The sequence below is a fragment of the Hevea brasiliensis genome, chromosome 8 (genome assembly GCF_030052815.1).
Source record: "Hevea brasiliensis isolate MT/VB/25A 57/8 chromosome 8, ASM3005281v1, whole genome shotgun sequence".
Classification (NCBI taxonomy): domain Eukaryota; kingdom Viridiplantae; phylum Streptophyta; class Magnoliopsida; order Malpighiales; family Euphorbiaceae; genus Hevea; species Hevea brasiliensis.
The window spans coordinates 14,494,516-14,516,301 of NC_079500.1; the positions used below are offsets into that span (position 1 = coordinate 14,494,516).

A 21,786-nucleotide genomic window follows, 5' to 3' on the forward strand; every position below is an offset into this window, starting at 1 on the left:
GAAACCACTTAAATTTTGTTGTGGGATTAGTGTGTGTGGTTTCTTCCAAGTTGGAATATGTAGTTGTTCTGATTGATGCTTGTGCTTGTGGACACGTTTTCTTATGTTTTTAGTTTAATTTTATTTGCCATTCAGGTTAAAGATTTACCTGCATATTTGGCTGTTGCATCAAACACCTCAGGTTCAACTTCAAAAGTTTTGTTTGAAGATGTTGCTGTGGACTTAGAGAAACAGGTGAGATGACTCTTCTTCATATTTGTATTTTGTTTTCAATTTGACGTATAGTCATAGGAACACATCTATAGGCTTCAAGATGCAGCAAGCAAGGAAAATATACTTATCATGAACTTCTTGTTAATACACATGCTTAATGTTTTTATATTTTTACTTTTATGCTTGAGCTTTCTCATCCTGTTCTGTGATAAGCAAAGCATCATGATACACATTTTTTCCTTGTTATAATGACTTATTAATTATATTGTGATGCCAAATTATCATCAACGCTCGGTTTATTCTTTAGCTGCTGTATCCATCTCCACTATTTTAGTTCATTATCCTAATAGCTGGTTATTTGCTCAACATCAATAAAAAAAATTGAATATATCAATGTTTTTATGTTCCCTAGAGGTTGAGCCTTAGAACAAATGCTAATTTTGTTTTCTATTGTGACCTTGTGGTTGTGACTTCAAATGATGAAGACATTTTCCTTGCAATGCAAGGGGTAGACTGAGAATATCTGACCTTCCCTAAAGCCTGCGATGTTGGAAGCCTTGTGTACAGACAAGCTAATTTTTCTCTGTTGACTAGGCTATGGGTTAGGGTTTCAACAAAAGAGACAAGCTGCAACTACTGTGTGCTCAACTGGTTTCTATATTTCTATACCTCTATTGTATTGTCAGTGACTGCCAACTTAAGATGGAAATTTAAAGATATTGGTATTTGTGGTTGGTAGTGGCATTCTTTAAGTTGGTTGTGGTGGCACTTAAATATTTGCTTTGTGCCTATTTATATTTACAGTTTCACGAGGAGAAGACTTGGATAAAGGATGCGGTGAAGTTGAATAAGGTATAATCTGCAAATGTCTTTTTGGTTAAATTTTATTTAACATAATTCATCCTCTTGGATGTCTGATATGCTGGCATTTTTTCAGGTTGCTTTGGCATCAACGTGGACACTTGAAGATTTTAAGGCTGCTATTATGGAGGATATCAGCTCTTCATCTGTATCAGATGTGAATCCAAAGGTATCATATTTGATTATTTTAGTTGGTTAGTTCTTTCATGTTGATCCTTTTTTTGCTTCACAAAGACGATTGGTGCCTTTTTCTTTTTAATTTATTAGATTGTTGCTTCATGATTTTGCTGGTTTATCCATTTTTATAAGGTTGCTTGTGTATTTTTAAAATTAGCTGCTACCTAGAAATCAAATAAGAACTGAAAAGGAAGAAGAAGAAATTGCTTTGCAATTGCATATTCATGTTAATCCACTCATTTGGAAGTGTTATTCAAATGAATTTTGTGGTTTGAGAAAAACTTGGTTTTTGTTCTTTAAGCCTGTCCAGAAATAGATCAAAATGAATGTTTTTGTGCTTTTTTCAAATAACTTCATTATGCTTTTCTTGATTGAAATGAAGATGCACGAGTAGAATTGGTTGTAATGTTCCTGAAGGAGCTGACCACTTTTAGTTTGCATGTTGAACTGCAAATAAACTAGCAATCCCTTGTGGGCATCATTTATGGGAAAAATGTATTAATGTGTTTAACGATATGTCAGTGTTGCTCGATTTCATTGCAGTGGATCAGAGTTCTATTATTTTTGCAATGACAAATGATGTAGGGATTGGTAGTCATGACTGAAAAATGCACTCAAGGCGATATGAAGTGAAGAAGAAGAAGAAGAAGAAGAAGAAGTGAGAATGTGATCTTATGTATGAAAGATGCAGGATAGAATAAGTTAAAGATGTCTAGGAAAAGCACTGAAGAATTATGATAAAATAGTGTAAATACCCTGGCTGTAGGGACCACTCTTGCAGAATTAGGCTCGTCCCGAGGAGAAGGTGGGAAAACCCTATTTACCACAGTCCCAATGCAAAATATAAGAGAACCCTACTTACCACATTCCTGATGGAAAATCTAGTGACAAGCCAGTTTCTACTTTGCACTTAATATTTATACTTTTTTAATATTTTAATATGAGTGGCCTATTTAGATCGCATTACCCTTATGGATGAAATCAATTCCAACAAAGCAAGTGCTATTCTACCTTGCGCGTCAAACAAGTCACAGGCTTAAGTGTAGAAAGTGTGTGGCTGACAAAAGGCACCTAGCCTAGAGTGGGTAAAAGAGGTGGTCTCCTTTTGCATTCGCTTAAGCGAGTGCTTCTATTACTTTTATCTACATTAGGATGTGACTTTGAAGTGTGTTTTTTAGTCTCCGTTCAATATTGCAGCAGATCGTGACTTTTGCATTCGCTTAAGCGAGTGCTTCTATTACTTTTATCTACATTAGGATGTGACTTTGAAGTGTGTTTTTTAGTCTCCGTTCAATATTGCAGCAGATCGTGATATTGTGATCTCTTGTTTAGGAGGGGATCTACAATACATAGAAGTTGTGGCAAGCTTTGCTGGATTAAGAGTTGGATCATATCATCGAACTTTTGGCTCTTTTCTAGGAAGGAGGATGAGGGGGTATGTACATTATTGATGGACCAATACATTTGAGTTGAATTTGTGTGATGCTCTGCTATTTCCAACTAACACTAGGATGGACATTTTCATATTAATAATAGCTGGCAAGGACAGTCCTCTGTTTACTGTAGTGTGTATAGAAGGAAAATAATGCGAGAACATTGAAATTGGTGGGATAAATAGTGGAGCAAAAAAAGAAATTCTACCTGCTTTGGGTAATTTGATGGAGGATGTCAATCATCAACTTGCTACTGTGGATAATTTAGATTTTTGTGTCTTCACAAAGTTTTTCTTATCCTTTAATTTCCTTTTGTTGGGGGTGTGCTTTATTGTAAATGTCTTGTGTGCTTTTGTTTTGCTTTGGCACTTTCTAGTTTAATTTAAAAAAACTATAGTATGATTTTCTGAGATTGAAATCAGAGGCTTTTTGGAACATTGATTGAAATGTACCATTTTTGATGAATCATTATTGATGTTTACAGAAGTGAAGGAAATAGCATACAAATAACTATATTGTTATGGCATTCTATGAACCAGATAAATACTTCTTGCTGAATCTATCTGAAGTTGTATCTAGGCATATAAGCCTTTGTCCTCTCTCACACTGTGCTTGAGCAAAATGGGAAAATCATGGACATATGAGTACTATATTTAGTTTTCCCATTTTGCAATCAGGGGCTTTCAAAAAAGCGTCTTTCCCATTTTGTCATCTCTCAAAAATTTATTCTTCATACTTCAGAAATTTTGTCAAGATGATTTCTTATAAATTTGGAGGGTGGAGGCCTTTACAGAAAAATATTCATGCCAAAGGTTTTACACAGCCACTAGCGGATTACTCAACAGATGCCACATGTAAAATGACATTCTTTAGTTTTGTATGGTTTTCATCAGGTGTATTAATTGTCCATTACAACTTGATGTTTTTTGGTTGCTTTTGATCAAGAGTGTCCCGCTTGTTTTGCTACCTAACTACTGAATTGTATGGTGGTATTCTTATATCTTGGTTTAAATTCAGGAATGACTTTGTTGTAAAGGATTGGCATGATTATGTGATTTTTTTTCTCTTTCCTGCGCTCATTGTTGTTACCTTATATATTTTTAGCATTTGCTAGGTATGCATATTTGTTATTGGAGCTGGTGTACTAAATGTTATGACGTTGTGTTCTACTTCTTTGTAGATAGTATTTGATGAATTGCTGGGAAGAGTGAAGGAAAGAGAGAACAAGATGCAAAGAAGCGTAAACGTCTGGCAGAAGACTTTCTCAATTTATTGCACTCTATTAAGGTCTAAATTTGCCTTTTCAACCAGCTTTTTTTTTTTTTTTTGGCTGAGCAATTAAGAGTAAGTGGGAATTTTTTTTTCTTTCACCATCCATCTTATTATTTCCCTTTTCATAGGAAATAACTGCATCTTCAAACTGGAAGAGCTGTAAAGAACTTTTTCAAGATAGCCAAGAGTTCAGGTATCAATGATACATTTGCAATAATGACAACGTTGGTTGGGATTGATCATTAAGTTTGCAATGATGATAATGTTTTGAGCTTTCTTGCAAATAGCGTTTAAAAGTGTTATTTGGAAACTGATAGAGTTAGAAAATTTTCTGATGTTTTAAAGACTTGTTTCTATGCATTTTTTTTTAGCAGAAGATTGCATTTAGGAAGATAAGTTATCCACCTAAACTAACTAGGCAGTAGCAGTGAAACTTAACAATTAAAAAAGTAATACTTTTAATCATGCTGAATAATGAAACTTGTTCTAAAGCTCATGAAGTAGAAGCTAAGAAAACCATTTTGTCCCAGAACAATAAGAAGGTAAAACCTGGTCCTTTTAGAAAGAGGGAGAATGCAGGCATTGCTCTCCAGGCCGCAATTCCATAGGACTCTGGCTGACTTTCTACCACCAAATGCTCCATTGTAACCAGTAAAGAAAAGTCTCTATGCTATCCTGACATACCATTTTTTTCCCTAAAAGTTCAGAAGATGATTCTAAAGGCCCAATCTTCCTCGCAATATAAAAGCAAGTTAGAATGAGACTTATTGTGGTTGAAACTTATAACATACAAGTTCAGAGGTCCGGTGTCATTAACCTTTTCTAAAACAAGTGTACTTAACTCTAGCAGCATTTTAGCTTTCCAAATTTATTAGCTGTTGTTTTCAATTCCTAGAAGGAGATGGATTTCCTATTTTCCTTTTATGGCGGGGTTCACATTAAATTATTTACTTAATTTGCATTTTAATTCATAATGCATTGATGTCAACGCTCTAATTTTTATGATTTATCTTGTTGGTTTATTTTATTAGGGGGACAGCAAATGGCTTGCCAATTAAGATTATGAAACTTCAAACTTTCGTTTCTGTTATTTGATTTTGATCTAATGCCATTTTGTTTGGTGTATAATGCAGTTCTATCAATGAGGAGAGCATCTGCATGGAGATATTTGTGGAATACATAGCTTAATTGAAAGAACAGGCTAAGGAGAATGAGAGGTTATGGAAGGAGGAAAAGGTATTAAATCAGTTATCATGTTTATGTTCCAGCACTCCAAATGATTATATTTACCTACCAGTATCCTATTATTGCAAACAATGGAGAATAGAAGAATTTCCATAACTGGGCACTTCTGTGGGCAACCTACATTTTCATGCACAATATTCTTACCTGTTTTTTACATAGAATCCTTTGTCCCATTGTCATTGTTAGCATCGAGTATCTTTTATGTACCTTTATATGAATCTCTTGCTGGAACTATTTAACTTTTGTGATGCTATGGCCAAGCAATTGGAGAGGGATCTTATAGACTTCTTTGGACATTTGCTTACTGTAGCAGATGCTAAGACTATACTTGGTAATTGGTATGTCAAAGCTGTGTTTGTGCTTTAGCAGATGGGTAAGAATATACTTGGTATGTTGTCATTAAAGCTGCAATGTAGTAGCAACTACATTGTGGTTCTGATGACACTACTTGGTTTCCCTTTTTAACTTGTAAAATATTTGATTTGAGTTCACTTCTTAGAGATTTTAGAACAAAATTTAGCAAGAAGTTTGGAAAATAGTATTTAAGGTTACTTTGGTGTTATGGCATTCCATATTTGACTTTGTTATCATGGCTAGGGGTTATTTTATGATACCTATGTGAAGTTGAAATTCAGGCATCACGTGCGAATGTCAAGGGGTGATGGAAGGGAATTTAGTGGAGATAAGGGAATGGAATGGATTGCAAAGGAAGGTTAACTAATTTTACTTTGTGTGGGAGTTTTAAAAGAAATGGGAAGTTAATGGTTGTAAAAGGATTTCAAAAACTCAACATTTTATCCTTTAATCCCCAATTTTGGGGTTAAATGGGGGTATTTGGAGGTTAATTGATGTAAAATATAGCTTTCGTTCACGCACTAAAATAAATTTGAAACAAGGTCTACTATTTATTAGGGTAAAACAATTCCATTTCTATATTACTATTGAGTAAATTCGGCCAGATGCATTTTATTAGAATAAAATTTTCCATTTAAACACCTAATTGCCAAAAAATTTAGAAGAGTACAAACACCAATGACGTAAATAACCCTAACTTTTGGATATGGTAGTCATATACTGAATGTTGAAATGTAATTAAAGCACATAGTTTTGAATATCAATGTTGGGCGTATTAATATGTATAATAACAAACTTGGGTAGTGAAGCTTCAATTGTTTGCTTTTTCTGTTCTACTGGCTAAAAAAGAAAAAGATAGAGAGGAAAGAGACAGAAGAAAGTCAAAGCATAGAAGGGACAAAGAAAGAGGGCATGAAAGGGAAAAGGATCACATAAAGAAGGAAGAAGACAACACTGAAAATGTTGATGCAACAGGAGATCATTTTTGTAATGATAGTGTTATGAAAAGTCAATCACTATATTATTTATTTGTATATTCTGTATTTTGTATTCCTATTTAGGATTTCTTATTTAGGGTTTCTTCCTAATTAGTAGAACACAATTATAGGAATCAATTGTATATATATACCCATGTACAAATTAATTGAGATTAAGAAGAATTATTTCTTTCTACATGGTATCAGAGCAGGTCATCTATCTAGGGTGACTATTTGTTCTCACCACTTAGCTCAGGAGAGACCTTGGCCGCCGACCGGCCGTTTCGACTCCGATCAACATCGCCGGCGTAGCCTCAACCCTCTCATTCCACCACTGTGTGTTGTTGCCTGATTCAGTATACCATTAAAGGACTTCTGAGGTTTGGCTCTCAGATCCTATTTCGGTATTTGCTTGATTTGTGATTTTGGGTTATTTTGCTACTGTAAGCATTTTGGATTAGCGTTTTGGTTAGTTTTCTTTGTCTCAACAAATGACAGACAATAAGAATGTTATTTCTGGTGTGATTCCGGTGATGACTAAGATCACGGAACATAAACTTAATGGTTCGAATTACCTGGAGTGGAGTAAGACTGTTAGGGTCTATTTGCGTAGCATTGATAAGGATGATCACCTTACTAAAGATCCACCTACGGATAATACACGACAAACTTGGCTAAGGGAGAATGCTCGGTTGTTTTTGCAGCTTCGGAACTCGATCCACAGTGAGGTAATTAGTTTAATTAATCACTGTGAATTTATTAAGGAATTGATGGATGACTTAGATTTTCTATATTCTGGTAAAAGGAATATCTCCCGTATTTATGATATTTCTAAGGCATTCTACCGTGCTGAGAAAGAGGATAAGTCTCTCACGGCTTATTTTATGGATTTTAAACGGGTATATGAGGAACTTAATGTATTGTTACCTTTTAATCCTGATGTGAAAGTTCAGCAGGTCCAACGGGAGCAACTAGCTGTTATGAGTTTTCTTGCAGGCCTTCCTTCAGAGTATGAGATTGCTAAATCTCATATTCTCTCTAGTTCTGAGATTTCCTCTTTGCATGAAACGTTCACACGGGTCCTTCGTACAGAGAGTACCCAATCTTCACAGCCTGCCAGTAGTGCTCTTATTAGCCGTAATCCAAATGGATAACAGGGTAATAGAAGAGGAAGTAGAGGAGGAATTACAGGCAACAGAAGTAATTAGCGTAATGGAGAGGCTAGTTCTAATCAGGACTCAAGAGGAGTCATTTGTTATTATTGCCATGAGCCTGGCCATACAAAATATAATTGTCTGCAACTTCAGAGGAAAAATCAGCGATCACAGATGGCAAATATGGCAGCAGAGGATTCTACAGTATCTTCCTTTGAGAAAACTATTTTGGTATCTGCAGAGGATTTTGCGCAGTTTTCCCAGTATCAGGCATCTCTAAAGCCTACCAGTTCCCTTGTCACTGCGATCGCTGAGTCAGGTAAATCCACTACATGCCTTGTGTCTTCCTCATCCAAATGGGTTATTGATTCTGGTGCGACAGATCACATGACAAGTAATTCTAGCCTTCTATCTGCTTTTCAGTCTAATCTCACTTCCTCTACTATTACTTTAGCTGATGGTTCTACTTCTTGTGTTATGGGTTCTGGAACTGTGAACCCGACTTCGTCGATTTCTTTGTCATCTATTTTGTGTCTACCAAAATTCTCTTTTAATCTATTTTATGTTAGTAAACTTACTCGTACCTTAAATGTTATGTTTTCTTTTTTCCTAACCAGTGTTTGTTTCAGGATCTTACGACGAAGCAGATTATTGGTAGAGGACGTAAGTCAGGTGGTCTCTACATTTTGGAAAATCATATACCGCGGTCACTTGTTTGCTCCAGTACCTTAACACCTCTTGAAACTCATTGTAGATTGGGCCATCCTTCTTTGTCTACTATGAAAAAGCTTTGTCCTCAGTTTTAGTCTTTATCAGTATTAGAATGTGAGTCGTGTCAGTTTGCAAAACATCATCGTTTGCCTTCTGTGTCTAGAGTCAATAAACGGGCTTCATCCCCTTTTGAGTTAGTTCATTCTGATGTTTGGGGTCCTTATTCTGTTACTTCTAAAACTGGATTTCGTTATTTTGTTACTTTTGTTGATGATTACTCTTGTGTTACCTGGTTATATTTAATGAAGAATCGTTCTGAGTTATTTTCTATCTTTTGTGCCTTTTGTAATGAAATCAAAACTCAATTTAATATTTCTGTCCGCATATTAAGAAGTGACAATGCCAAAGAATACTTTTCAGCACAATTTCAGTGCTATATGACACAAAATGGCATTCTTCATCAGTCTTCCTGTATGGATACCCCATCCCAAAATGGCGTGGCCGAAAGAAAAAATCGGCATCTTCTAGAGGTAACTCGTGCTCTTCTTTTTCAGATGAAAGTTCCTAAATACTTTTGGGCTGATGCAGTTTCTGCGGCATATTTTTTGATCACTCGTATGCCGTCTTTTGTCCTTAATGGGGATATTCCTTATATTGCTTTGTTTCCTACAAAATTTTTGTTCCCTGTTGAACCCCGTATTTTTTATTGTACCTGTTTTGTGCGTGATGTTCGTCTACAGGTTACTAAATTGGATCCAAAATCTCTCAGATGTGTCTTTCTTGGGTACTCCTGGCTGCAAAAAGGGTACCGCTGTTTCTCTCCTACTCTTAATCGTTATCTTATTTCTGCAGAGTCACATTTTTTGAGTCCACTCTATTTTTTCCTCAATCATCTGTGTATGAGAGTCAGGGGAAGGAAGATGATCTCTTAATATATACTGTCCAACCAATATCTAGTCCTCTCCCACAGCCTGTTCCTTCTGTCTCTAGACCTACTTGACCTCCCATTGTTCATGTTTATTCTAGGAGATTGGAGATTCCTGACTCAGATCCTCCACCAGCTACTTCGTTGGGAGATCCTGTACCTCATACTGATCATGATTCTGATCTAGACTTACCCATTGCTATTCGTAAAGGTAAACGTTCATGTACTTACCCTATCTCTTCTTTTGTTTCTTATAATCAATTATCTTCTTGTTCTTGGTGTTTTGTTACTTCTTTAGACTCTATTCCTATCCCTAATACTGTTGGTGAGGCACTGTCTCATCCTGACTGGTGTGTTGCTATGAAAGAGGAAATGGAGGTTTTAGATGCTAATGGTACATGGGAACTGTTGCCTTTGCCCACTGGTAAGAAAGCTATTGGTTGCAAATGGGTATTTACAGTAAAGGTAAATCCTGATGGTTCTGTGACTAGGTTAAAAGCACGCCTTGTAGCAAAAGGATATGTTCAGACATATGGGGTTGATTACTCCGACACTTTTTCTCCTGTAACTAAACTTACTTCTGTTCGCTTGTTTATCTCTTTAGCAGCTACATATGATTGACCCATGCACCAATTGGATATCAAGAATGCTTTCCTTCATGGTGATCTTCAGGAGGAGGTGTATATGGAGCAATCACCTGGGTTTGTTGCTCAAGGGGAGTTGGGTAAAGTTTGTAGGCTTCGGAAGTCTCTTTATGGCTTGAAGCAAAGTCCTAGGGCCTGGTTTGGGAGATTCAATGAAGCAGAACAAGAATTTGGTATGCAAAAGAGTAAGTGTGATCACTCAGTATTTTATAGGCAATCTGAGGCCTATGTAGCACGGAAACGGAAACGCGGACACGAGGAAATGCGGAAACAGACACGGGGAAATGGCATTTTAAAAAACATAGAAAACAGAAACGTGGGGGAAACGTGTAAATATAAAAAATATAGGGGTATATATATATATATATATATATATATATATATATATATATATATATATATCATGAAAGATGTTCAATAATAAATAAAATTCAAATCAACATTTAAATTCAACCATAAAAATACATATTTAGAAGTTTCATACCTATAAGAAATAAATATTAACTACAACACATTCAAATGTTAAAAAAGAAAAGATAATGAAATTTATGACATTTCCTCAACTTCACAGTCTTTCTCATTCTCCTTCTCCATGCTTGTAGTTGCATTTTCATCAAACAAAACAGACTCTAACTCTGGTTCATCCAATGAAAGGTTGGCAAATTCAAGAACTCCCACATCTTCCATACTCCCAAATTGATCACCACCAGCATCCCACAATTTTGTCTTCTCATCATAATATTGGGAGGAGTTTCTCGACAGAAGAGGAAGATTATTATGGATAAAAACCAAGTCCTCTGCACATTTTGGAGTTAATTTATTCTTTCTGTATGAATGAATGAAGGAATAAATACTCTAATTTCTTTCACAACAAGAGGAGGAAGTAGGTTGTCCAAGCACTTTAAAAGCCAACCTTTGAACTAAAGGTGCATTAGAACCAAAACATGCCCACCATTTCCTAGGATTTGTAACATACGTACTTCCAATAGAATCAGGATCAGCAAAAGGTCCACTTTTCAAAGAAAAATTTGCAAATTCATCATTTGCTCTAATTCGCTCATCTTCATTAGAAAAAATCCTCCTAAAGCATTTAATTCTTTCAGTTGATACTTCTCCATCCATATGAGGAGGCACTCTACCTTCTCCCTCTTGAAGCCATTTTTCACTATAAAATCTTCAAAAATAAGAAAATAAATTCAGAAAAAAAAAAAAAATTATAACAAGAAGATGAGTATGTAAGTTAGAAATTTACCTTGGATTTAATGAATGGGCTAAACAATGAAGGGGAGTGTTGCTCTTTGCCCAACTATCAACAAGAATTCGATGAACCACATAATAAAAAGGAGAAAACCCATCTGCTTGCTTTTCTTCATGATCAAAAATAACTTGCTTCACATTTTCAATCATAGATCCCACAACTCATAAACCAAATGAAGGCATGGTTTATCTGTGTCACAAACTCTGATCATGTCATAAATGGGCCCAGTAAAAGCAATGATGTAATCAACCTTTTCCCACCAATCCTCATCTACCACTTTATCACAAACAAATCTAGCTTTGCCTTGGTAATCTTCTCGGTATTGTGCCCATTGATCACTCATAACCATTGCTTCTAAAGCACGCCTAATAAGTTTAAATCTTTTAAGCATCACAACAATAGAAGCAAAACGAGTGTCAGCAACTGAAAGCAATTTCAAAGGGCTAAACCGATTATAAATTGCAAGCCTCATGGAATGATTCATTATAAAATTCTTGATTTGCAAAGCATCCCCATGGATTTCAGTGATCCAATGACACACATCATAAGTTTCTTGATTAGTTTCTAAATTTTTTGCTGCACATATATTCTTCAAAGCAAGATTAAGAGTGTGCACAACACAAGGAGTCCAATAAATATGTGGAAATATTCCCTCAATGATTTCTCTAGCACCTTTACAATTTGAAGCATTATCAGTAATAACTTGTACCACTTTTTGATGGCCCACCTCATCAATTACTTCTTTTAGCAAATTAGTAATAAATTGCTTATCTTTCACTTCACCAGAACAATGTACAGATTTGATAAACATGGGGCCAGACTCAGAAACAACCATAAAATTAATCAAAGGCCTCCTCTGGGGATCACTCCATCCATCACTCATAATACTAACACCCTTTTCTAACCAAGTGTTTTTAATTGGTTCAAGCAACCTCTCTACATTTGCTTTTTCTTGCTGAAGTAATGTGGTTCTCAATTTGTTATAACCAGGCAACACATAACCACCCAAAACATGATTAGTAGCAAAAGAATAAGAACTCACATAATAAGAATTTCTAGCAAAATTAAAAGGTAGACCCCCAGTGTAGAACATTCTAGCAATCTCTGCATCTAATTGAGCTCTAGTTTGCAAGTCAAAAGCTCTACCAAGAGGAGAATCATTAACTTTTCTTTTCTTCAATGCTGCTGAAATACTTGGTTCAGTTATATTCAATGAAGGAACAGAAGTTATACTAAGAGGCAAAGAAACTCGCCTAGATTGTGAATTGGTAATTTTGTTTGTTGCCTCATCCTCCTGTTTCCTCATTTCAGAAATACTATCATTCATCACTTTTTTACACACACCAATATCTTTTCCAGTGATTTTCAATAAATGAGCCCTTACTCTAGTATAAGTCCCTTGCTTTTCTTGTCCACAAAAATTGCATATCCATTTACAATTATCCCCCTCCTTCTCTAGTTTTCTCTAGTTTAGTTACATATCTCCGCAAAGGATTAAATTCTTCCTCCCTAGTTTTTGAAGAAGTGGCACTAGTGCTATTTGCTTGGGTAGAATTTGAGTTCGAAGAATCCATTCAAATATTGTCCTATCAAAATGACAAAAAGAAAATGCAATTTTATACAATTTACAAATTATTTAAACAAATTATATACTAAGGATTAAAGCACAATGCAAATTATATATTAAAAGATTAAAGAATTAAATAATAGAATTGAATAAATTGACTATAAAAATTATTATGAAAAATTTTAATATATAATATAACGATACATTAAAACAAATTATATTAAACACATTATATATAAATTATTACAAAAATATAAAATATATTAATATAAAATACAAATTTTGAATGTTGGAATTTTTTTTATTTATCATTAATTAGAATTTAAAATTGAAATTTTATAATTTTAAAAATAACTTTAAAAATATATTTACATTTGTCCTTAATTTTCTTCAAAATGTTGATTGTAAAAATATGGCAAATATTGAAAATTTTTAGTGAATTTGGAAAAAAAAAATTTTTATCTTTCTTTTTTTAAAAAAAAATATTTATGATAACTCCTCAAATTTAGTTTGAGAAAAATATAATTATGGAATATACATTTAGAGAAAAAAAATGATATTAAATATGATAAATTAATGGAATAAAATTGTAATTAATTAATAAAAGTTGCTTAATAAAATTGTTTCACAAAGAAATTAGAAAAGGAAAATAATAAATTAATAATAAGGAAAATAATAAATTAATAAAACCCCAATATAAACATAATTATTCACATTCACAATCGGGAAGAAAATAGGAAAGGCCACTTACCTGTCGACTGTCTTTCTCCCTTCGGCGGCTACTGCTTCTTCTCCTTCTTCTTCTTCTTCTTCTTCTATTGATGAGGATGGAGAGAGCATATCAAAGAGTGAATATGGCAGATCAGAGAGAAAAGAAGAGAAAGGTGTTGCGATCCTTACCTGCGCTGCGAACTGCGACGCTGCCGACTGCCGTTGAAGGTACTCCCTTTCTTTTTCTTTTTCTTCTTCTTCCTTTTCTGTTGGTGAATGTTGTGAAGTGATCGATTTTAACCTACCTTTTTTTTTTAATTTTCTTTAAAGAAACGCGTTTTCGATTTCCAATATTTTCGGAAACGGCCCGAAAACGTTTTCCAGCCGCGCCTGGTCGTTTCCTCGTCGGAAACGTTTTCGACGCTGGAAAACGTGACTCAGTGCCTTTTTTGTTTCCGTGCTTCATAGTCTGAGGCTGGTCTAATTCTCCTGGTAGTCTATGTAGATGACATTGTCATCACTGGGAGTGACTCTGCAGGTATTTCATCTCTTGAAACCTTCCTCCAAACCCAGTTTCGGACCAATGACATGGGATTGTTAAAGTATTTCTTAGGTATTGAAGTTATGAGAAGTAAGAAGGGTATTTTCTTGTTTCAAAGAAAATATGTCATCGATTTATTGACAGAGATAGGAAAATTAGGTGCTAAGCCTTGTAGTGCACCAACGACTCCAAATTTACAACTGTTAGCAGGGGATAGTGAGTTGTTTGAAGATCTAGAGAGATACAGGAGATTTGTAGGAAAATTGAACTACCTTACAGTCACTCGTCTTGACATTGCTTATGCCGTTAGTGTGGTAAGTCAGTTTATGTCTTTCCCAACTGTTGCTCATTGGGAAGCCTTGGGACAAATCTTGTGTTATCTGAAGGGCACTCCAAGAAGAGGTTTGTTATATGGTAATCATGGACATTTGATTGTTGAATGTTTTTCAGATGCTGACTGGGCTGGATCTAAGGTTGACAGGAGGTCAACTACTGGATATTACGTTTTTGTTGGAGGAAATTTGATGTCTTGGAGAAGCAAGAAGCAGAGTGTAATTTCTCAATCTAGTGCTGAATCCGAATACAGAACCATGGCACAATCAGTATGTGAGGTAATATGGATACTTCAATTACTAGACCAGACAGGTTTAGGACCTCCTTGCCTGGGAAATTGTGGTGTGATAATCAAGCTGCTCTCCATATTGCTTCTAATCCGGTGTTTCATGAGCGGACCAAATATATTGAGATTGATTGTCACTTTGTTCGTGAAAAGATTCAACAACAGATCATCTCAACAAGACACATCAAAACTGGAGAGCAGTTAAGAGATATTTTCACAAAGCTCTGAATGGAGCTAGGATTGACTACATTTGTAACAAGTTGGGCATGATTAACACCTATGCTCCAACTTGAGGGGAAGTGTTATGGAAAGTCAATCACTATATTATTTCTTTGTATATTCTATATTCTGTATTCTGTATTCCTATTTAGGATTTCTTATTTAGGATTTCTTCCTAATTAGTAGAACACAATTATAGGAATCAATTGTATATATATACCCATGTACAGATTAATTGAGATTAAGGAGAATCATCTCTTTCTATAGATAGCAAAAGATCGGGGAATGACTATAACAAGAAACAAAGGAAGAGACACAATGATTATGTAGATGATCTAAATGAGGGTGAGAAAGTTCGTTCGAAGAGTTCCCACACACATAGCAGTGACCACAAAAGATCAAGATGTGTAAGCTGAGATTTTTCTCTTCATGTCTTGAACAGTTTACCTTTTCATCAAGATTGTTGGTCTTTTAAAGCACTATGTATTATGCTTTCCTCTTCAATTTTATTTTCTTGATAATTGGTGCAGCATGCCTCAACTCCTGATTCAGATGGTGAAAGCAGGCATAAGAGACATAAGAGAGACCATCATAATGGTTCTCGCAGAAATGGTGATCATCAGGACCTTGAATATGGGGAAACTCGGTAGATATCTTATCCTTAAGGTGGTTTTTTTCCCCTTCAATGCTGTCTGTAGTGGAAGATGTTCGTTTTCTGTAGCATACTACATTTGCAGCATACTGTAGTCTCTACCTGCTATGGTTTCTGTTTTAGTCAGCCCCATATCCATGTAACAGTAACATGCTTTTGGATAATTTTTGAGACGAGTCCTGTTGCATGTAAATTATTTTATAACATTGCAAAATAAGTTGGGTGAATCTAAAATATTTATGAAATTGCATAGTACAAGATGTTTTACTTGTGCAGCTATCATGCTAGTAGTTACATTTTAAGCTAGAGTTTGCATCCACTGGATGGAGGAAATAGGGAGAAGAATAAAATGTCCAATTTTGAGCCCTTTTTAGTTTTCATTTACTATTTTTATCTTTCATCCTTTCAAAGGTTGATTTGGTTCTCTAGAAAAAGGAAAATGTTGTTTTGACCTTGCAGTTCCTCAGAAAATTGATTGCCAGTTTTGTTCTTGTAAGGAGAACAAAATGTGGTATTCAGATCGCTCGTAAAACCTTTTGTTTTAATTTTATCTTGCATTCTGTTTTTTGAAGTCCAAAAATGAATTACTCTTCTGAGACAAGTGGCAAAAACCCGGACACAAATTTTGGTGGTCCCTTGAAATGGCATTTTTAACTCTTATCATCCTAAAGTTCTCAAGTGCATATATTTTGCAAATATAGTGTCAGGGAAAGGGTATCTATCTGTATCGTGCTACTAAATCTATATTTCATCTCCCCAGACTCTGATATCTTGGAACTGTAAAAGGATAGTACCCTGGAAGGCTGGAATTGAAAATGCTATAAATTTTGAACTTTTGCAGCATATGATTGCAAAAATGGTAGAAGGGTATATGATTGGGTTGTAGAGTGTCCGCCAGTTAAGCCTGCTTAATTGCTGATCCACGCTAACTTGATGGAAGGCTGGCTTTGAAATACTATCTTTTCGTGTATGCAGATATAAAAGAGCCAATGGGCATTATGTCCAATGGAAATTATATTGCCAACTGGCATTTTTCTCCTCATGAATGAGATTTGGGTGAGTTGAAGTTTGAACTTTTTAACCCTCACATCCATCATTTAGCCAATATAAAGAAAATTGTGGGCTAAAAGAAAAAATCAATCATGCAAAATGGGAACTTTGGTGTTTATAAGTTTCATCTAGAAATGAGGTACTAAAGTTCTCATGTCTGTAATAGTTAAAATCTCATTCAGGAGGCATAAATTTCCTTAGATATTTTAACTGCAGATGAGAATTGGTGGATGCTTTCTTTGGGTGTTCAATCCATGCACATTTCCAGATAAATATCTTTTCATAACTGATGATAGCTTACATTGCAACCTAGCTTTTGATAAAATTGGCAATTGCCAATGGATCTGTTTATGATGTATGAGGTGCTATATACTGAATAAATAATTTAATGGCATCAGACAGACAAATTGCATAAGAGATAAAATATAACAATTGAGGCGTTAAAATGCACAAACTGTTAACATAAAACTTCCAGTGTAATTTCTCCTCATTTGTCCCGGAACATGATGTGTAGCGTATCCTGTCAGATTAAATCTTGTGTGTGTTTATATCCAAGTACTTTATCAGTTCTTTTTCTAGCTTTTTAACAGGAGACTGGAAAATTTTCGTTTAGCATGTGCATGTGTTATGAATTGCTGCTTTTCTCATTTGCTTCGCTTTTTCTTTGTTTTTTGTTGATATTTGCTGATATTGATTTATTTTCTAAATGCTTACAATAATTTTGTTCCAAGTTAACACAATGATAAGGATATGGTATGGTTTTCCAATCTCTTAACTCATGATATTGAGAATTTGAACAACTGATGCTCAGTAGCTTGGGTTCATTGGCTGAACTCATTTTAGTTCAGCTGCCGGTTGTGATTGAACATTTGTAGTATTGAACCATACGTAGTTCTCCACTTCAAGAAGAGCCCTGATTAGTAACACAGTACTTTACAGAAAAAAAGAAACTAATTACTTCCTGAATTATTTCATCCATGATAGCATCTCCAATTTCTATCCCTATCTTCCTGTGTAGTTGCTGTATATCATCCCATTCTTCTACTATGCTAGAGACATCAAAATTTATGTGCTGGGCTGCATTTTGGTTTTCCCATGGGCAAATTTTGTCACGGATGATTTTTCCAAGCTCTTCTAGATCCATGAATTCCTGAGTGGACTTCTGATTCCCGTTCTTCCTTTGATGGTTTTCTATGGCTTCCTTAATAAAATCAAAAATAAGCTGCTTAGTCTGCTGCAATACCGTTCTGTTTTTCAGAAGCTCAGAAAAAACTGGACCAATTGTCTCCTGTAGCTCCATGAATCCAGCATGATTCTGCTTCTCAACCAGTGGCTTCACTAGTAATTCTGTTAGAAAAGCTGAAAATATGGAGTCTTCCTCCGCAATAATGGTGCTTGAAGTTGGTGCACTTTCTTCTTTGTTAGGTAGGTGGTCATACCCTGTTCATTGTGAGAAGGATTATTGCAAATTGTTCACTAGAAATAAATATCTGAGTCTCTTTCGAATTGTATTTGATCAGATAAATAGCTTAATGTTACTAAATAGCTTATTGTTACTACCTGTGCCTGATGGTGTGGCTTCATTTAGTAATGATCTTGGACCCAGTTTCATACCATCTTCTTCGCATTCCCAGTGAAGGTTTATATCTGTAGAAACCTGTTAGCTTCTTCAGTGACTGAGTTTAAAGTATACAGAAATAACTCAAATGTTTTGTGATCATATAAGAAGGAAAGCATTATCTTACCTCTTGCTTTGTGAAACTGCTATGTTCATGGGGTTGGGAAGTCTCGGCAACAAGTGTGGCCTGATATTTGTTACAAGGTGAATCTTTTATGCCACATTTGAGAGACTCATGATATGCAACTGAACTGCCTCTACTAGAATACCCTTTTGATCCTCCACTCTGCAGGAGCTTTTCGGACGTCTTACATATAAGGTCATATTTGTGAGACTTACGGCAGTCCAATACATTCTGGCTGTGTTCAGAGCGAATGAGCTTGTATAATAATAACTTGAGAATCTTTCTGGTGTGTAAAATACTTCTCCTTGTTAAATTGCACCTTGATGGTCTCTGCATCATCCTTCTTTCTGAGAGGTAAATGTCTAATGTAAAGGGTTCTTGTTTCTCTTGAAGATGCTCCCAGAGCCTTTTTGATGATGAAGAAGAAGCCATTAAAGTGTTAAAAGTCTTGCAGAATTTAGTGCTAGATGAAGGTACAAGAATAATGAGCTAGTTGGCAATGACAGAGTAGTCTGTCGCAGAGAAGGTTAGATATGGGATAGTGATATGGTACTTGGGAGACTTAAATAGCTGTGGGAAAGGAGAGATTTAAGCATCTTCTTTAGATTTTATTGGTCTAGCATTGTGGAATCATCAATCAATAATAAGACTGTCTAGTTTTACTGTTATCTGCCCCTAATCAACCCCTAATCAATCAATGGGTCCCCTGGGTTGATTTTTTTCTTGCTCAGAGTGAGGATTGAAGGAGCGAGAACTCAAATTTTACTGTGTCAAGGAAGTGATATGTCTTTTATCTGCCCCTAATCAACCCCTAATCAATTTTTTCTTGCTCAGAGTGAGGATTGAGAGAGCGAGAACTTAAACTTTACTATTTTACTATGTCAAGTAAGTGATATGTCTTTAAGTGCAGATCAAGCCAAGAATGAACAAATAAAGAGAAATTTCTTGTCTTTGACATGTAACATGTATAATCCTTACTAACAATATCCTGAAATACATTTTGGTCTCCTCAAGCTTTGTCTTGTATAGAACAGCCTAAAAGCACTAATAGATTAGAAGTCAAATTGAATGTTCTATACATTCATGGTGGCAGTCTACATTCTGAGAATTTCTGCTTCTCTGCCAATATTTTTAGTTTACAAGTGATTTGGAATATATATTTTTAATATCTATACACCAATATGCATTAGGGTATAAATGTATACTGCCCCAAAATCACTCTAACATGTCCTTTTTTTGGGAATAAATTCTGTACTATTGGTCCCCCCATATTTAATATTTTGGCTGATCATGCTCTCATCATATGGGTATGTCTGTTTTATATATGAATATTTTTGTTGTATTTTTATGCAAAGTAGGTGGAATGTAGGACAAAACATACATTTTGGCATGAAAATGTATATGTTCTTTTTTTTTCTTATTTAAAATTTTTCTTAATTTTATCTATTAAACGTAATTTAATTTATCTTCTGGTATTTTTTAAAAAATATATAAACAACGAAAAGTAAAAGATTTCAAATTTGAGTCATTTTATTTAAATTTGATCAACTAGAAATGTTTTCGCTAATTGATAATCATATCCAAATTGGTAATTATATTCAAATATTTTAATTTTAGATCACATATCAAAACCTCATAATCTTATGGTTAATTTTGTTAACCAAAAATGCAAAATAAAGTATTTTTTGACTTCTTTTTGTTATCAATTATTGTTTTAGGTGGTTAAAATTCAAAATTTCCTAAATTGATTTTGAGGTTTTAACTATCATTGTTTCCAATTTTAAATATTGGAATATATAGTCTAAACTTAAAATGTGTGAATATAATTATTAATTAGAAAAAAAAAGTATTTGACTTTCTTATTCAAAAAGCCTTTAAATTTTTATTCGATAATTTAAATCATATTATAATGTACTGTCTTTCTCTTAAAAAGAGAAATATATATATATATATATTCCTTATTTCTCATATGGAAGGCTAAATGCATCTTCTAACAAACCAAAGAGAGTATTCTTTGTGCTATGTTTGATAGAGATAAGGGTACTCCAAACCCCAAGATCACACAATGGAGTCTTTTTCTTTTAGGACTAAAATGCCGTGGAATTGGTCCCCCAATATTTAAAATTTGAGCTGACCATAAATTCATCATGTGGGCAAGTCCTTATATTATATGGACATTTTTGTTATTTCTTTGGGCAAAGTTGGAGTGTGGAAATGAAAGGGACACATTTTGGGATGAAAAATTATGTGTTATCAAGTGTTTCTTTAAGTTTTTGGCTTTTTTTTTAGGTCAACAGATTCATTGGTGATCTTAAAAAGTTGGAGGAGTATAAGGAAGAGCCTATACCCATTACGAGGAGGAGCTAACTGACTAAAAAAGGGGTTCTTGGGCCTAAACAACAAAAATCAAAAGGCAACAATAAACTTAGTCTACCAATGGAAGCCCAAAAGTCTAAGACCCAAAAATTAAACAAACACTAGACTGCCTAACAGAAGAAAGGAAGCCTTCCTCCCAAGCTCCGCCGTAAGCCATCCATACACAGCTCTATTGCTTTGATGTTGCCGAAGGCCAAGCAATCACAACTACAAAAAAAAAAAAAAAAAAAAAAAAAAAAAAAGACCAGTAGAAAGCTTTCGTTGAGGAGGCAAAAGAACCTCCATGAGCAAAACATCCACAAAAAGCATAACAACCCCAAGTCAAGACCATGCAGGACTCGTCCTTTCAGAATCAATCAGTAGCAGAGGATGGTGGTGATGGGTCTCTTCAATGTCCCATTCGCGCCTTCCGGGTTGAACTCTCATTTGACCTCGCGAGCTACCACCACCAAGCCTCATCCTCGGCCATGCAAAGGACAAAGTTAAGCTCAAGCCGATTCTCGATGAGTGCTATTAAACACCTGCAAAAGAAAAGCACAACAAACACAAAGGAGAAACACAAACGAAGCCCAAAACAACCATGAGACTCCTTTGCCACTTAACACGCTGTTCAACCAGCCAAGGACAAAAAATCCCAGCCGCAGGGAGGAAAACCCACAAGCCGGGCAGGAATAAAGGAGGCTTCCTCTGCCCGGAGTGGTAGAGGAAGCCAATGGACGATAGGACAAGAACCTGGAGCTCTAGATTGAAGAAACAAAGAAAGAATCTTTTAAGTTTTGAGCTTAACTCAACACTATTGAAGTATTATATCATTCTTGCCTTATTGAGTACTTTTGTGAAATTTGGGAACGTCAAATAGTTTTCATCAATTGAATGTATGGTTCATCCAGACAGGAAGTTTAATTTTCTTAATAAATCATCCTGAGATTCTGGATTTAACTTTATTAAATTTTTTCTTCAATAATTTATTCTATCCTTTGATTTTTTATTGAACTTTGTTTATCTTGAGAGTTTTGAATTAAACCTTGTTTACCTCCCGGATTTCTTCATTTAGCAATCATTTTTCATGCAACATGCTGCTTTAT

The 21,786-nt window shown here is 35.0% G+C and overlaps 2 protein-coding genes across 2 annotated transcripts; one reads left to right on the forward strand and one right to left on the reverse strand.

The window, feature by feature from the left end:
• Window positions 1-3,868: 3,868 nt before the first annotated feature.
• On the forward strand, window positions 3,869-15,774 carry LOC110652491 (pre-mRNA-processing protein 40A). Its single transcript, XM_058151366.1, has 5 exons — window positions 3,869-3,971; window positions 4,085-4,149; window positions 5,090-5,192; window positions 15,149-15,288; window positions 15,412-15,774. Exons 3-5 carry the CDS (start codon window positions 5,177-5,179, stop codon window positions 15,529-15,531), a joined length of 276 nt encoding a protein of 91 aa, XP_058007349.1. The 5' UTR covers window positions 3,869-3,971; window positions 4,085-4,149; window positions 5,090-5,176; the 3' UTR covers window positions 15,532-15,774.
• Window positions 15,775-17,209: 1,435 nt separating this feature from the next.
• On the reverse strand, window positions 17,210-18,842 carry LOC110648246 (uncharacterized). The gene is made up of 3 exons (XM_021802416.2): window positions 18,329-18,842; window positions 18,144-18,240; window positions 17,210-18,023 (listed from the first exon to the last, which is right to left on the reverse strand). Exons 1-3 carry the CDS (start codon window positions 18,755-18,757, stop codon window positions 17,485-17,487), a joined length of 1,065 nt encoding a protein of 354 aa, XP_021658108.2. The 5' UTR covers window positions 18,758-18,842; the 3' UTR covers window positions 17,210-17,484.
• Between the last annotated feature and the right edge of the window lie 2,944 nt (window positions 18,843-21,786).

Coding starts and splice junctions, on each gene's coding strand:
- LOC110652491 (XM_058151366.1), top strand. Junction 15,289..15,411: donor ACCACAAAAGATCAAGATGT/GTAAGCTGAGAT, acceptor TAATTGGTGCAG/CATGCCTCAACTCCTGATTC.
- LOC110648246 (XM_021802416.2), bottom strand. CDS start 18,757: ATGGCTTCTTCTTCATCATCAAAAAGGCTCTGGGAGCATCTTCAAGAG. Junction 18,241..18,328: donor GCAGTTTCACAAAGCAAGAG/GTAAGATAATGC, acceptor AGAAGCTAACAG/GTTTCTACAGATATAAACCT. Junction 18,024..18,143: donor AGCCACACCATCAGGCACAG/GTAGTAACAATA, acceptor CACAATGAACAG/GGTATGACCACCTACCTAAC.